Source organism: Phascolarctos cinereus, unplaced genomic scaffold (genome assembly GCF_003287225.1).
Source record: "Phascolarctos cinereus isolate Bilbo 61053 unplaced genomic scaffold, phaCin_HiC Scaffold_2;HRSCAF=192, whole genome shotgun sequence".
Classification (NCBI taxonomy): domain Eukaryota; kingdom Metazoa; phylum Chordata; class Mammalia; order Diprotodontia; family Phascolarctidae; genus Phascolarctos; species Phascolarctos cinereus.
In genome coordinates this window covers 349,812,061-349,828,939 of record NW_027555625.1, presented here as the reverse complement: position 1 = coordinate 349,828,939, position 16,879 = coordinate 349,812,061, and the positions used below count along the sequence as shown (strand labels likewise).

The 16,879-nt window shown below is 38.9% G+C and overlaps 1 protein-coding gene across 4 annotated transcripts in view; it reads left to right on the top strand.

Moving 5' to 3' along the window:
* ACSL6 (acyl-CoA synthetase long chain family member 6) overlaps window positions 1–16,879 on the top strand; it is a 142,042-nt gene that overhangs the window by 111,014 nt on the left and 14,149 nt on the right. For 2 of the 4 annotated variants that reach the window (XM_020991154.2, XM_020991155.2), the window contains exons 11-16: window positions 1,422–1,499; window positions 5,480–5,614; window positions 6,908–7,042; window positions 8,606–8,701; window positions 10,585–10,657; window positions 16,502–16,590. In XM_020991154.2, coding sequence (XP_020846813.1) covers window positions 1,422–1,499; window positions 5,480–5,614; window positions 6,908–7,042; window positions 8,606–8,701; window positions 10,585–10,657; window positions 16,502–16,590 — 606 coding nt within the window. Of the gene's footprint in view, window positions 1–1,286; window positions 1,365–1,421; window positions 1,500–5,479; window positions 5,615–6,907; window positions 7,043–8,605; window positions 8,702–10,584; window positions 10,658–16,501; window positions 16,591–16,879 lie in introns of all 4 variants that reach the window. The other 2 variants (XM_020991160.2, XM_020991153.2) reach the window with 2 other exon arrangements.

Sequence of the window (16,879 nt, the reverse complement as noted above, 5' to 3'; positions counted from 1 at the left end):
ATCTCATAGGAGGCCATATTAACTCTCTCTGTAAAGTTGCTGTGAAGGTAGCCTTTTTTTTAGTGTCTGTATTTTCAACCATTTCCATAAGAGAGGGATGTTCACTGAAGCCAACATGTGGAAGACAACTCATTGGCTTCTTTTCCTTTCTCTACGCTCTCCCAAACTGTAACTGTGACAAGGGTGTTGAATACAGCTCCTAAACCTGGGGGGGAAGGTTTTGAGACTAAACATAATTGTCCTCAGACAGTAATTCAGTGGTCCTGAGGACTTGGCTGGCACTGGAGCCAAGGGACATTTTGTCCCTTATAGTCTACTTGGGTGCACATTTTAGGCAACTCCATCTATGCCCCATTATGAAGGTCAAGGAGATCTTGGGTCTGTTCCCACAGCAATTTCTTCTAATCACATATTCCCTCAGGGCAGAAATAAAAAAGTGCTCAGGGGGAAAAAGGGAAAAATTACTCTCCCTTCCAAAATGTTTAGTGGCAAAACTGAAGATAGAGAAAGAATCCTGCATCTTTTGGTCTAAATTACTTATAAAGAGGGTGGGGAAGATTTCAGGCATCAAATCTGCAATGATTTCATGCTTAAAAAAAAAAAAGAAGCCATTTTTGCCTAGTGCTCTCATGCACAGTATAAGATGCAGATTTCTTTGTAAAAGTAGTGCTTTTTTCGGTGGGGACTCTGCTCCACTGGTTTATATGTGCTTCATTTTGCTCTTTGCTGCTCCCAATAACCTGAAGTCATTGACATTGTGACCTAACAGTTCGCTTCCTATACTGCTCTCTTTCTGTTTCTTTCTTTTTCTTTCACTGTGTCTTTCTTTCTTTCCTCCTGCCTATGTCTTCTCTCTTTCTCCCCTTCTTCCTTAGTCTTCCTTACTCTTTTCTGCTTTTCTAGCCTTTTATCCATCCATTTTATTTCTCCTCTCATTTCTCCTTTGTCTCTTTCTGTTCTCTCACTCATCCTATCTTCTTTCTCTCCTCTTTCCATGCCTTTTCTGTCTCTTCTGCTTTATGAATTCTTTTTCTACCTCTTCTCATTGTCTTTCTCCTTTTTCTTTTCTTTTTCTCCTCTCTTGCCCCTGTATCATCTTCTTTCTTTCCCCTCTCACTCCTGCTTCCCTTTCTCTTGCTCCCCCCCTCTTCTCTTCCTTTTCTTTCCCTCTAATCTTTACTGTTTGCTCCTCTAGTACCATTTTTCTCTTTATTGTTTTATGACTTTCTTGTTGTCTTCCTGTCAGTGTTTCTTTCCTTTCTGTCTCCCATGCCCTTCACCTGCAGAAAGTGATCTTTCCGAGACAGGACGATGTGCTCATCTCCTTCCTGCCTCTGGCTCACATGTTTGAAAGAGTTATACAGGTAAGACACCTGTCTGACTGACTGGGCCTGGTTCGGGCTCCTTTTCTTTTCTTACAGAGTCAGTGGTCACCCACTTGTGAGGATGTACACATTTCCTATTTGCCTTTAGCACACATGTTTGAGAGAATGGTACAGGTAAGGTCCAAGCATCAGAGAAGTCTTCTTCTGTGACAAGAACGAATAACCCTACTGAAACCATTGGCAGTGTGACATAGAACTAAAAATGTACCATACTCAGAAAGTGTCATGGGGGCATCCTTCAGTGCTTAAACGCTGGACTAATTATCTGTGTGTGTGTGTCCAAGTTCTATAGGGTGTTGGATAGCTAAAATAATAGCTACCTTTATCATAGAGAAGACCACTGGGACTAGATTTCATCAGTTGAGCAAATTAGTACATTCCCTTCTTAGAGAGGAAGGATTTTTTTGGGAGGGAACCTCTCCCTCCACACTCTTCCAATAGTAATGATTGCTTCAGTGGAAACTTCTTTACCATAACCTCAGCTGGCATGATCTAGACTAGTCGTTGCCACATTTCACAGAGAAATCTCAGTGTAGTTTTGTATCTCCATTTCTGACAGAAGCTTCACAGTTCATCACATAACAAAAGCAGGTGAAAATCTTGAATAGAACTCAAGGAAATGACCAACAAGTGTTGTTGTTGTTTTTAATAAAGTGCCTACTATGTGCCAGACACTGAGCTAGGCACTAGTGATATAAGTGCAAAGAATAACAAAATCCCTACTCACTAGGAGTTTACATTCTAATGGAAAAAATAAGTACGTGTAAAAATACATATGGCATAAATGTAAAGTAAATAAATACAAACATATATGAAGTTGTTCATTGTAAATTTGGGAGAGAAGACACTAGCAGTTGAGGGAATCAGGAACGATTTCATGGAGAAAATGGTACTTGAAATACATCTGAAATGAAGAGAATTCTAAGAGGTAATGGTAAGGAAAGAGGGAGTGTATTCCAGGCATGAGAGACAGCTGGTAAAAAGGCACAGAGATGAGTGATAGAGTGTTTCTGTGTGAGGAAAAAAGAGGAGGTCATATTGGACTGCAGAGTGCAGGAAGGGGAGTAATGAATGTCCAATGAGTCTGGAAAGGTAGACCAAAGCCAGGTTGTGTAGGACTTTAAAACTAAACAGAAGAATTTACATTTTATCCTAGAGGCATTAGGAAGCCACTAAAGTTGATTATGTAGGAGAGTCATATGTTTAGATCTGTGCTTTAGGAAAATTACTTTGGAATTATGTAGGCTAGATTGAAGTGGAAAGAGACTTGAGGCAGGGAAATCAACCAGGAGATTGTCACAGTAATCTAGGTAAGGGTTGATAAGGACCTAAACTTAGTGATTCTGTGAGTAGTGAGAAAGTGTAAGCTATGAGATACATGAAGGGAGAAACAGCAAGCTTTGCTCACTGATTGAACATGTGGGGTGAGAGTGAGGATTCTAGTATAATGCTAAGTTTATGAACCTGGGATACTATCATGATGGTGTTTCCTTCTGCAGAAACCAGGAAGTTTGGGAGAACAGAAGTTTTGGGGTGGAGGTGGGGAAATATAATGAGTTCAGTTTTGCGCATATTGAGTTTAAGATGTCTCCAGGATTTCCAGTTGGAAATGTCCAATAAGAGATTGGTGATGCAAGGTTAAAGCTTAGGGGGATATATGGATCTGAGTTCCATCTGCATAGAGGTTATAGTTAAACCTACAGGAGCTGATAAGGTTATCAAGAGAATATAGAGGAAGAAGAGAAGAGGGCCTAAGTCAGAACCCTGGGGAATACCCACAGTTAGGAGATGTGATATGGATGACAAGTGAACCAGGAATACTGAGAAGGAGCAGTCAAACAGGAAGGAGGCAAACCATGAGAGAATAGTGTTCACAAATACCCAGAGAGAAGATAATATTCAAGAGTATAGTGATTAGCAGTGTCAAATGCAGGAGATAGGTTGAGAAGGATGGGGTCTGAGAAAAAAAACATCAGATTTGACAATTATTAACTATGATCATTATTAACTGTGGAGAAAGCATTTGTAGTTTGGTGATGTGATTGGAAGCCAGATTGTAAAGGGTTCAGAAATGAATGAGAAGAAAGGAAGTAGAGGAACTAAGCATAGTTTTTTCATGGAGTGTGCCTAAGGAATGAAATCACTGTTCTCCCCAGTAACATAGAAGGTGACATGCTTCATCCCCAGACATCTCTTCACTTGACTCTCACTAAGATAAGAAATGTAAATTTTGAAAGCGTATGGATTCATTTCAAGATGTGGGCCTCAAGTAAAATAGCTGAATATATACATCTCTTTCCCCAGAAGTGTTCCTTCACTGATAGGTCATGTTTAATGGACCAATAGCTCTTCCACTTTCTTCACCGTTTTCTTTAACAAATAAAAGTTGATCAATTCAGAGCTGGGACCAAAAGTCACCTTCCATACCCATCCAACTTAAAGATGCTAAAGAAAAGTCTTTCTGTCTGCTCTAAGTCAGCCTTCCCTTTTAAAGCTTCATGAATGACAATGATCTACAGTGACTTCTCTCTTTCTAACCATCAAACCAGTCTGAGGACACAAGGGATGATGCCATAATCTACATTCATAGAAAAAAAGAATTTTGACTATTGGACCACTAGAAGCATGGTCTCTGAATATCTACTGTAGACTGTGTTATTACTTTATAAGTGAAAGAAAAACTTCAAATATTAACATGTGACATCATCCTAGTTTATAAGCAACCCTAGAGGTAGCACCTGGGGCCTTTGAAGGAATGCTAGCCACTGAGAGAAGAAAAAGCTTTGGTATATTAACCAATGACTACTTAGTTCTGGAAGAGTTAGTGCAATTTCCAAAAGTGCCTGAGGAATCTCTGGGAAGAATAAGCCAGGTCCTGTAGGAGAAGATACTGCATAAGCACCCTAAGCAGATGACCCCTTCATGCCGCTGTCTACATGTACATGGACTTTTCACTTGAATATACACATACATCAATATTTTCCCATTCTAGAATGTTAATGCTGAATGGAAAATGAATGTTAAAGACTGTGATGTTGCTGCTAGAAAAGCTCTTTCCTTATATTATCTTCTATTTTGGACCTCAGGTTTCCACAGCTATGAAATTGGGGAGAGGAACTCAATGATCTCTGCTGCCTCTTCATTTTCTAAGTCTGTTGTATTCTATCATGGAGCATTTTCTTTGTTGTACCTCTTTTTGGAAGATATTTTTCCTTTAGTGTGAGAACATAGGCTTATAATTATCATCCAAGGAGATGGCACACAATGGTGCCATCTACCTGATTAAACATCACCTGGAAATTATGCTTAATCACATTGCATACATATGTTTATGAAAATAAAACCAAGATGCACAGGCCTGAGCTTTAGAAAAAAATTATCTACATTCTTCTTGAGGCGCAAGTTTACTGGGACAGTCATAGAGGCAGTCTGGCTGCTACCTTCAGGTGACACTGATGAAGAATACCTGGTCAGACATTTGGGGTTGGGATGGGACTCCCAGAGTGACTGCCTGTGTCCCCACATTCTTAATCACACAAAGGGCTAATCTGTAGATGCATAGATAACTTTGGGATAGAGTGAGTCCCCTTACACCCAGGTCCTAGAACTGCCCTGGAATGACAATGTGTGGCTGGGCTGTCAGAGTCCAGGCCAGTTGTCACTCTGCCCTCTGGAATTAGGATGGCTTTAAATAGTTCTTTAGCCAAAGCTGAACATAGCCTTTTACTCAGTCTCTCTCTCCCTCTCTCTCTCTCTGTCTCTCTCTCTCTCTGTCTCTCTCTCTGTCTCTCTCCCTCTCTCTCTCTCTCTCTCCCTCTCTCTCTCTCTCTCTCTCTCTCTCTCTCTCTGTCTCTGTCTCTCTCTGTCTCTGTCTCTCTCTGTCTCTGTCTCTCTCTGTCTCTCTGTCTCTCTGTCTCTGTCTCTCTCCCTCTCTCTCTCTCTCTCTCTCTCTCTCTCTCTCTCTCTCTCTCTGTCTCTCTCTCTCTGTCTCTCTGTCTCTCTGTCTCTGTCTCTCTCTCTGTCTCTCTGTCTCTCTCTCTCTCTCTCTCCCTCTCTCTCTCTCTGTCTCTCCCCTATGCCATTTTCTTGAACAGTCAGTAGTGTACTGCCATGGAGGGAGAGTTGGATTCTTCCAAGGAGACATCCGCCTTCTGTCAGATGACATGAAAGCTCTACATCCCACCATCTTCCCAGTGGTCCCCAGACTGCTAAACAGAATGTATGACAAGGTAAGCTGATTTGGTCACCATAGAGTTCAGTTCAGCAAGCACTTATTAAGTACCTACTGTACACCAGGCTACAAAGACAAAAACAAATAGTCCCTGCTTTCAAGGAGCTTACATTCCACTGGAAGGAACTTATTTGCCAAAAAGTATAAAATACAAAGGAGGTTTACAGGAGGCAACAAAAGCTAGGGAAATCAGGAAAAGCCTCAGGTGAGGGTGGAGGAGGCAGCCCTGGAACTGAGCCTTAAAAGGAGATAGAGTCTAAGAGACAGAAGTGAGAAAGTGAAGCATTCCAGGCATGCAGGACAGCCTATGCAAAAGCACAGAGACAGATGATGGAATGTTGTGTACAGGAAATAGCACACAGGCCTATTTAGTAGGAGTGGAGGATGCATGAGGTGGAGGTAATCAGCCTGGAAAGATATGTTGGAGCCAAACGGAGGATCCATTCTTCCTGCCCTGAGTTGGACACTCTGCCTCATCCTAACACTTAGAGTTTCTAGCCATGTGATTTTCTTCCTCAGTATAACAATAGGGAGACTCCAATGAGCCTCTATCATTGTCATGACCCATAGATGCTTTTGAGATAGCATTTGAGTTCTTGGGGCTGGAAGGAGATGAGTTTTAAATATACTCTTCCAGTTACTCAAAATGGCTAAGAATTGATACAAAGCTTCTTCTCCCTTTTCTACTTTGGGCCATCTTCAGTGGTTGCACCATTTGGTCAACAAACATTTACTAAATACCTACATAATACAATGCATTGTGCTGTCCAAACTTACCATAAGGACTGTGATAGAGTATCTCTAAATTGTTAAATGTGAAGTGAGGTAAATAGCAGTAATCAGTAATGAGCTCCCTGTAATAAAATCTTCAAGTAGAAGCTGAATGACTATGTCAGAAATATCATAAAGAAGATTCCTCCACTGAGTAGGTAGATGGACCAGATGTAAAGGGTTCTTTTTAACTCTAAAGTTCTATGACTCTCCTCCTCTCTTTTCTCTTTCCTTCCCCTTTCTTCCTCTCCATTCCTATATTTTCTATTACTCCCATTCGATAATAGCAGATAGGTGGGAGAGCATACTAAAGCCTAGGAGATATAGCTTAGTTTCTTGTTCCTGGTTTTACTACCCTTTAGTCAAGTTCAGCAGGGATTCATCCATCTCCCATCCTAAGGCACCAAAGGTGGAAGCAGAGTTGGTTTTCAGGCTTGCAGATTAATTTCCATCATGAAGAAGTGACTGAGCATGAAATTTTGTGCCCATTGAAAGCTTTTGTCCATTTTGTTTGTCTCAGATCTTCAGCCAAGCAAATACTCCATTGAAACGGTGGCTCCTGGAATTTGCTGCAAAGCGTAAGAAGGCTGAAGTCCGAAGTGGAATCATCAGAAATGATAGCATATGGGATGAGCTTTTTTTTAATAAGATTCAGGTAAGGAGCTGGGTAAAGCAGTTGCAGAATGATACCGAGTATCAGACAGTTCATTCCACAGGGAAATTAAAACAATCCTAGATGCTTGCCTTTCCAAAGAGCCCCAAGTGATTTGCTCATATCTCTAAGTCTCATGACTTTAACACTGGCACACTGTAACTGGAGAGGTGAAGTGAGGGTCATTGTTAGAGACTAAGTACAGGAAAGAGAAGTAAGACCTTAAGGGAATAGAAATCAGTAATTCTCTAGGGAGCTCAAAAAAATTTAATTTTCTCCAGTGAAATTACCCAGGATCTGTTAGGTACCTAAACTCTCATGTTCTCCCTACTAGACATGAGAAGAAAAAAGCTGAACACTAAAACCAAGGTAATTTTCAAGGAGCAGTACTTAATAAAAAGGCAGAAAAAAGAACACTAGCCTAGAAGTTAGAAGACCTGTGTTCTAGTCCTAGCTGTCCTTGACTCATTATGTGGCCTCAGAGTATTCCTTTCCTCTCTCTGGACCTTAGTATCTCCCTCTAAAATGAGTAGGATGGATGGACTAGATAGTTTGCAGAGTCCTATCTAGTTCTCACAATCCATAGTTCTAAGAATTATTTCTTTGTTTTCTGTCCTTCCTGCCCCTAAATAGGACCAAATTCTTAGTTATTGTTCTATACTCCTGCCAAAGCACTCTTTACCCCTGCCCATCCTAACCTCCTCCAGGGAGCTATGGTTAATTAGCATTTTTGAAAAATGACGTGACTGTGCATTTACTTGCTGCTCCATTATTAACTATGAAAGTTGATCACTTTTTAAAGTACTTTTGGCCCCACTTACAAAGATGAAGAATTCCAGGACTTCTTTATGCACTGAGACACATTGCAAAGGGAAGCAATGTATTGATCTGAAAGCTATATATAAAAAGGAAGGCCATTAGCATTTGAGAAATTTGAAGGAACTTCTTATAACTCAGCTCTTTTGGTGCTGAGAAATGATGTAACGACGACTGGGTGTATTTTAAGGGCACCAGCATTAAGGAGAGAACAAAATCTCCAAAAGGGTACTAGATTAATAAATTAATAATGAATAAATAATAAAATAAATAATTCATTTGAAATTGTAGCAGAACACTAAAGAATTGAAAACATTATTAAGTGACCTATTCCACCACATTTAACTTATTTTCATCAACTTGGAATTGAATGAATTTATTTCCTAACATTCCATGTCCCCACTAGATGACTTTAGGGTTCTCTCTAAGTGGCTACCAGATTCCCAGGCTGAGTTCTAAGCCTATAGCTTTACCACTGCCTTGTTGTATAACATTGGCTAAGATACTCCTTTTCCTCAGGCCTCGATTTCCCCATCTGTAAAGTGATGGGATTGGACAACTGATCTCTAAGGTTCTTCTAACCTCTAACATTTAGTGGTTGTGCTTCTGAGCTTTCTGTTCCTCGGTTTGGTTCTTAGTAGCAGGTTGGGCTCCAAACTATTAAGTTATGTCTCAAGATGCTGCAAAGGTTGTCTTAGGCACACGTCAAGATTCTGATTAATTCACTGTTTCCTGTCATCTGTTCCACAGGCTAGTCTTGGTGGGTGTGTTAGAATGATTGTCACTGGAGCAGCTCCTGCATCTCCCACAGTCTTGGGTTTTCTTCGTGCAGCCTTGGGGTGTCAGGTACAGTACCACAGGATACAGCCTAGCTTCCCATGAAGTCAGGTCTTAGAGCAGCTAGATATTCCCATAAGCAAAATAGTTGGGAATCATGTGGACCCCATGAACACACAGCAGCTTCTCCTTCCTCCAGAAGGCATAAGCCCTAAGGTAGAGAGCCAAAATAGATGTTACACATTCTGAAAGACCAGGACTTATTTATCTGGAGACTACTACATTTCCCTCACTATTGATACCATATCATTCAGGGTAAAGAGCCTATATATGTTGCATGTTGGTTACTTACTCAATTCAAAAACATTTATTAAATTCCTACTTTGTACCAAGCACTGAGGCAGGCCCTGGAGATACAAAGGCAAAAATGAAAGAGTGCCTGTCCTTAAGGTACTTTTGTTCTATTGGCGGGAAATAATATGTCCATAGAGAATTAAATTTTTAAAACTGCATGAAGTAATTCCTGGGGTGAGAGCACTAGCAACTGAAATGATCAGGTTAGGCATCCCACAGATAGTCTTTGAGCTGAACTTTGAAGAAAAGCTAGAATTCTAGAGGGTACAGAAGGAATACATTCCAAGCACCAGAGACATAGCTGAGCGAAGGCATTGATATGATGGATGGGATATGGTGTACTGAGAACAGTAAGCAGGCCTGTTTGGTTGAAACAGAGAATGCATATAGAAGAGTAACGTGCAATAAGTCTAGAAAGGTAGATTGGTGCCAGATGGTAAAGAGTTTTAAAACCAAACAGAAGTGTTTTTATTTCACCCTGGAGATAAGAGGGGGCCTTGGGAGCAGGGGAGTAATGATATGGTCATAAATGTGATCTATTAGGAGACAATTGCTATAGTCTAGGCAAGAGGTGATAAGAGCCTTAACTGAGTGGGGGTTGGGAGTTAGGGAAGTAGTCATGTGAATAGAAAGGCATGGATATGAGATTGTCAACTAATACTATGTATGCATCAAGTCTGCACCTATTCCAGTTTGTACAATGTTTACTAACCCAGACAGAAATATAAATATGTCTTGCCTTTTAATTAAGAGGAACAATATCTTTTTATATTGTATTTCCACTAAATGTGTTTTGGTAGCATTTAAAATTAATTTACTTACTCATTCAACACGTACTTATTAAGTGCTTTCTATGGGCAAAGCCCTATAGTAGATTCCATAAACGAGACATTATTAGTGGGATTCAAGTGAATTGGCCACATGTGTTTTATGAGTATGTTTAAATATTGATCTTTCAAAGTTTTGTACTCACAACACTGTACTCACCATCTGAATTGTGTACCCCTTATAACAATGTTCTTTTAATAGTGTAGCGACTAAATTCTTTTGGAAGGCGTCCAAGACAAATGGACTTTATTCCAAATTTTCATGCATAGTGATGTTATTTAGAAAGGTTCTAGGCTATGTGCTTTTGCATAGCCAAAATAAAACACACAGTGAGCTTAATAATAAATTAATAAATTGTGTAAATTTTTAAAACCTATGAACAGTTTAAAGCAATTCAGAGACATTAAGCCCCAGACTTCACCACCTTACTTTTATACACTATCTGTAGTAAAAAAAAGAAAAAAAGAGCTTATCCCCAGCCTACCTTATTCGCTTATTCATCACTGTGATCTCCACTAAGCACAATACATAATTACATGTGTTATACAACAACAGCCAATGTCACATTCCCAATGCTGACTATTTTCAGATTATTAATTCAGATATTAATTGGCTGAAAAGAAAAGCATTATACAACACAGGGGAAATTTCTACTGTTTGAGTAATGCCCAGATGAGTAATTATAACAACCATTCCTGATATCTACATAGGCGAGAGCTTTGCCTACATTTAGTTGGTGGTCCAAATTAATAGCCATGTTTCTCTTTTAGGTATATGAAGGTTATGGCCAAACTGAGTGTACAGCTGGGTGTACCTTCACAACTCCAGGGGACTGGACCTCAGGTAAGAAAGAGGACAAGACAGTATCTAATCCCAGGCAGAAATATACTTAGGGTGTGTGTGTGTGTGTGTGTGTGTGTGTGTGTGTATGTTACAGCTTGAAGGTTTTCCCATTAGGAAACAATGGACTGCCAACTTTTGCAAAATTTTTGACTGACCAGAAGTATGTATGAATAAGAAAATACTGGATTCTAGTAGCTAGAGCCATATTCCTTAGAGTGTGGCCCGTGCCAATCCTTTAGAAGGTCTGGGGTCTCTTATAATGTTAATGTTTATGATATCACATTATGCATATGTTTGTTTGTGCCACAGAATGATAATTTAGGTAACTAGGCATTATCTTAGTGATATTTCACCCAAAGTAGCACTTGTCTTTACATTTGTCTGGTGGAGAGACTACCCACAGTAACTTTTCCAAAACTCTTCTCCTCAAGCCCCACCCCAATTTCACTCCACCCTCCCTCTCTCAAAAGACTGCCTTACTTTCTACTTAACTGAGAAGAGTGAGACCATCTCTGATAGCTGCTCCATTTTCTGTCTTTCAGACATCAAAACCTCTCTCTGTCCTCCCTCATCTTCTCCATTTTTGTTCCAATCCCAGAAGGTGAAGTAACCTTCCTCTTTGTCACCCTCTGGTGGTGCTACTGGCCACAGTTATTCTCTGTCTTCTTCTCATCTTAAATTTCTTTTTCTCTACTTGTTCTTTCCATAATGTCTACAAGTGTGTTCTTTCCTCCTGTATCTTAAAAAAAGAAAAACCCTACCCTTGCACCTTGCTACAGCCTCAAGCTACCTCTTCTACTTCTGTTTCTAGAGTCTTCATTTCTTTCCTCTACTTCCTCAACATCTACTCACTCTCCCTTATTTTATCAGTTACACCTCTACCACTCTAATGAAACTTTTTTCTCCAAGTTCATCAATGACATTTTTGGGGGAAGGGAGTCCAGAACTGTGAATGGTGTAGGAAACTCCCCATGAAGAAATTCCCTCTGCCAATGCAGATTAGCCTCTATTCTGCAACTCAACAGCATTAAAGAGTCTGCCTTTGGCAGAGGTCTTCACATTTTTTATTACATCTCCAATATGTGTTTATTTACTTATTTATGAATTATGTACATATGCTCATATATGAAATAATTATATACATTATAAAACATACCAAAAATAGACATTTTTAAAGGATGAGATTAAGGAAAAATAATACTTGATTCTTAAGTCATAGGGATTCATTATGGTTTATTGAGTAGTAGAGAAGTGACATAGGTAAACTTGTGGTTTAGGACAATCACTCTGGCAGCTGTGTGGAGGATGGATTGGAGGGGAGAGATATGAAGCAGGGAGATTAATTAGGCTATTGCAATAGTCTCTTTGAAGGCCTGAACTAGCATTGCATCCAGGTAGGTAAAGAGAAGGAGACATATGTGAGAAATGTTGTAGAGGTATAAATTAAAAGAGTTGGCAACTGATAAGATATGTGACATGAGTGAGGATTTGAGGATGACACCAAAGCTGTGAATGTGGGATACTTGAAGGATAGTGTTACCATTAAAAGTGATGGGGGAGTTCAGAAAAGGAGAGGATTTAGGTGGAAAGATTTAGGTGCACTGAGATCTGTGATGCATGATCCATGAATACTTATCCTGTATTACTCTTTCCCACCCACCCCCAAAATAAGAAAGAAGATGCCACTGCCCTAAAACACAGAAACTGACTACAGTTACCTGACCCCATTAGTTTATGGGCACCCTGAGAAGACAAACCCATGATTAGCTATTATAGAAAGGGTAGATGTGACCCCATCTTCTCATCCTTCAGTTGGCTGATTCATCACTTATGGGATCATGCTAAAGTTTTCTAGGAGCCTTGACCTGTTTCTTTGGATGCCAGTGGCTTAGGAAACTGAAATGTTAAACAATTTGTTCAAGTTTACTCAGTCAGTATAAGTCAGACATAGGATTCAAATCTAGGTCATCCTGATTCTGAAGCTGATTCTGTATTCACTAGATCATGCCACTTCTCTCCAATGACCTTTTAAATCCCAAATCTAATGGACTTTTTTTTTATCAGCTCTCATTCTTCTTTGCTGAAATGTAGGGTACACAATGAAGAATAATAAACAACAAGCCTAGAAAAGTGGGCTAAAGCCAGATGAAGGATTATTAATGCCAAGTAAGTTTTTGTATTTTATTCTAGAGGCAAAAGGAAGCTACTAAATGATGCTTCTTGAACAGCAGAGTGATATGGTCAGACCTGTGCTCTAGGAAGATAAATTCAGCAACTGTTTGGAGAATAGTTTAAAAGGGAAAGACAAAGCTAAAAGACAAATTAGAAAATTATCGTAATAGCCAGTGCAAGTGGTGATGTCCATCTTCAACTAGGATGGCAGTCCTGTGAATAGAAAGGAGGTGATGGATTCAAGACACAATGTAGTAGAATCAACAGAATATTACAACCAATAAGAAGGATAAGGAAAAAGAAAAAGTGGAGGACTCAAGGATCAAATATTTCTCATTAATCTCATCTTTTTTAAATATCTATTTTTGATGTGTTTTATAATGTATATAATTATTTAGGAGAGTAGTATATTATATAATTTATAAATAAGACTAGGGACCTGGATGACTAGAAGGATGTCAGTGTCCTCAACAGAAACAGGGAAAGAAAGAAAGGCAGTTTGAAGGAAAAGGTGATGATTCTTGTTTCCAACATGATAAGTCAGAGATACTTATAGTGCTAGCAGATGGGAGATGTCCAATAGATATCCAACAGTAATATGGGGCCAGAGCTCAGGAGACTGCTTGGGACTGGCATGTAGATCTTAGAATCATCTGTATCCAGGTGATTGCTAATCTCATGGGAGCTGATGAATTCACATGGAGGGGAGAGAGAAAAGGTCCAGGATACAAACCTGAGGTATATTTACACATAGAAAGTGGGACAAAGATTGTGATCCTGCAGAGGAAAACAGAAAGGAGCAGTCAGAGGTAGGTGAGCCAGGAGAGAGCAAGTATTATAAAAACTACTATTATTATAAATAATAGTCCCTTTACTCACATAATTTTCATTCTAATAAAGGAGATATGGCATGTACCCAAATGAATATGGCATAAAGTAGAATCAATAAAGGAAAATGAGGGATGAAGATAAGATTATATCTAAAAAAATGTCGAGAAGATGAGAGATGATTGACCTTTTAAATCAATCTAGATTTTGGTCTAGAACATAGGTTCCCAAAATGGGCAATGCTGCCCCCTAGGGGATGCTGGAATGATCTAGGGAGGATGGTAATAGCCTCAGCGGCAATTAGGGGGCATTGAATAAAAATAAGGGGGTGGTAGAAGCATAAGGAAAGAGGAAAAGACAAGAAAATTTTGGAAAACCATTCATACATGTTTCATCTGTTGTGTAACAGAGTTAAGGTCATAGTGATTACATTATTTTTCAAATAAATACACAAAAGGCAAGTTATAACCCATCAGTGGTCAAGTCTGCTAACAGGTCTTAACAAGCAAGTGTTAGCAGGCAAGTATGTTGTGCATTGTCAGGAAGTCCAAGCATGCACCAGCTGGAATATGTGCTGTGTAATGATTTGGTTTTACAGTATGATACTATGAAACATCTAAGATCAATGAGTGAATTTAAAAGGTCCTCTATGGATGACATCCACATGAATTCAGCCAACAAAGCAACAAAGAAATATTAAATAAATAGCTGAGTCAAGAGGATTTGTTAACAGAAACAGAGAGATTAATGATGGCAATTCAGGATTGGTCATTGCCACTATGGATTACAGAAGTGGCAAAGACCTAGTCCCGAATTGCCATCATTGTCTTAATGATCAAGGTAGATTATGCAAAGAAATAGTAAAACAAACAAACAACAGCACAGTACATCAATGCAGGCTGTAAAAATTTAGCATCTACCAAATATTTAGTAAAATATGATTTAGTGGCTGGAATTACATATCAGAAACTCCCTAGACTGACAGATGAAAAATCACCAAACTATAAATTCATATCTCAAAATGTCCTGAAGAACTCATTCAATAAACTATAATGGAAGTGGACCATTATCAAAAACTGAACTGTCACCCATAATTGCTAGATATAACACTGACCCATAAAAAATAAAAATGTACATAGTAGCTGTCACAATACCATATGATCATAATTCCTATGCTATACAGAACAAAAAAAAATACAACTTACAAAATATAAAGACTAAGCAGATGAGATCAAAATAATGTGAGAAGTGAATGAGATGCATTTTGTCCTTGTTATTCTGTGTGCTACTGGAGTTGTACCAAGGATGCTTTTAATGAACCTCCTTACATCCTAATACTTATTCAACTACCAAAAAAAAGTTATTTTATCACCCTGAAAAATAGTTCATAGAATATTAAATAGGAAAGAGCAATAGGATAAAAATATATCCCAGGACCATTTCTGAACCCCATCAGACAAGATAAGAACATAATAAAAACTCATATTTTTATATCACTTTAAGGTTTATGATGCCTTTTCCTCACACCATTTCTGTGAGGTAAGCAGTACGAGGATATATATTCTTTCACTGTAAGATCTGTCAGATTCTGCCTTTTTTAAAATCTTGGCTCTCTTAAAAGTTTTTGTTTTAGCTGGCAAGAGGTTGCATAGGGTAAAAGGATAGGAAATTTTCATATAAAAATCAAAGGGAAGGATATAGCTAAATTTATTAATATATTTAAAAATTAGAGCCATTTTGTTGAAGTAGAAAGAATGTTGCACCTGGATTCAAATTCTGCCTCTGATGCTTACTAGCTATGTAACAGTGAGTAAATCAGGTAACCTTTCTTAGTCACAAGCAGTTCTCTAAGTTATAAGTTATAGATAGAAAATTTAATCTCCACTGGTGGAAGGAGTTCTCACACCAGGAATTCCAATGTGAGAGAAATCATACGTCCTTGACTCTCACTCTCATGTACTTAGTTCAGGATTGCTCAGTTTAAAAAAAAGCCTATTGGGAAGTATATTTCCTATTTATAGGAAACACAGAAATGGTATGCCCTTCACACTATACCATCCTTCTTTTCATTCAGCATCGGGGCCAGTATTTGCCTCTCAGTAATCCTACACCAATGTATGTCCTGTAGCTCATAGTAAAGCTTCTTCAAGCCAGTCTATGGGTAGTATAGTGAGCCTAAACAACTATTCTTTTTAAAAATGATTAGTATATAAATTTGTCTTTAGTGTACACAAGATTAATCTGGATTCACTGCAGCCATTCTCAACTCAATCACCTAACACAGGGCCTGAGTGAATCCCATCTATAACAACAGGAAATTAGTGTGAGATGAGCAGGTTGACAAGGCAAACGTAAATTTAAGTAACTTTACGAGAGATTTTTTTCCACTTAAAATGAGGACCTAGCTTTGATTGCTGAAGAAATGTTTATTCTGCCAGTTTGTGACAAAAGTAAAAGTATTGATCTGGGAAATGTTTAATAATGATAATTTTTGTTGCTGTTTTTCTAAACAATGCCAGAAAATGATGATATTGAGCTATAATATTGTTGGTCATGCTCTCTGTGCAATACCCTCCATGGAGAAACCCCATTTTCTCCTGTGGTACAAAATTAAAGCCAAGAAAGTAGTGGTGGTGGACCTCTTCTTTCTCTGTAGCTTTAAGATTTGGGGAAATACAAAAGGGGGGATGAGGAAGGAGAAGAAGGTTCTAGATCTATATTGGATTGCAAGCACCACAGCACCTTTACTTTGAAAGGCTTGAGGATGTCTGCTAGAAAGCTGTCTGCATTAATGCTGAGCTCAGTTTGAAAGCTGAAACTCGCTGAGCTTACTCTGATTTGTAGGTCATGTGGGTGCACCATTACCCTGCAATTACATCAAACTGATAGATGTGGAAGAACTGAACTATTTTGCCTCCAAAGGAGAGGGAGAGGTAAGTTTAAGCATGGGGGAATTAGTCAGAGTTCGTCATCTCCCGAACTAAGAAAAGCTCTTCATTGTTTTGCAAGTTTGTCGTAATAACATGGAGAACTACAACTTCAGGTGTGTGTGTAGCATGTGATTTTCTTGTATTATATAATCAAATGGTGAAACAAAGGGGAAATAGCAGGAAAAGCTTGTGAACATTAGACTAGTTTAATAGAGGCATGGAGACCTGAATCACCAAAAGCTAATGTCATATATTACATTCAGTTATTGTTTAAAATTCTGAAAGGAAGTTC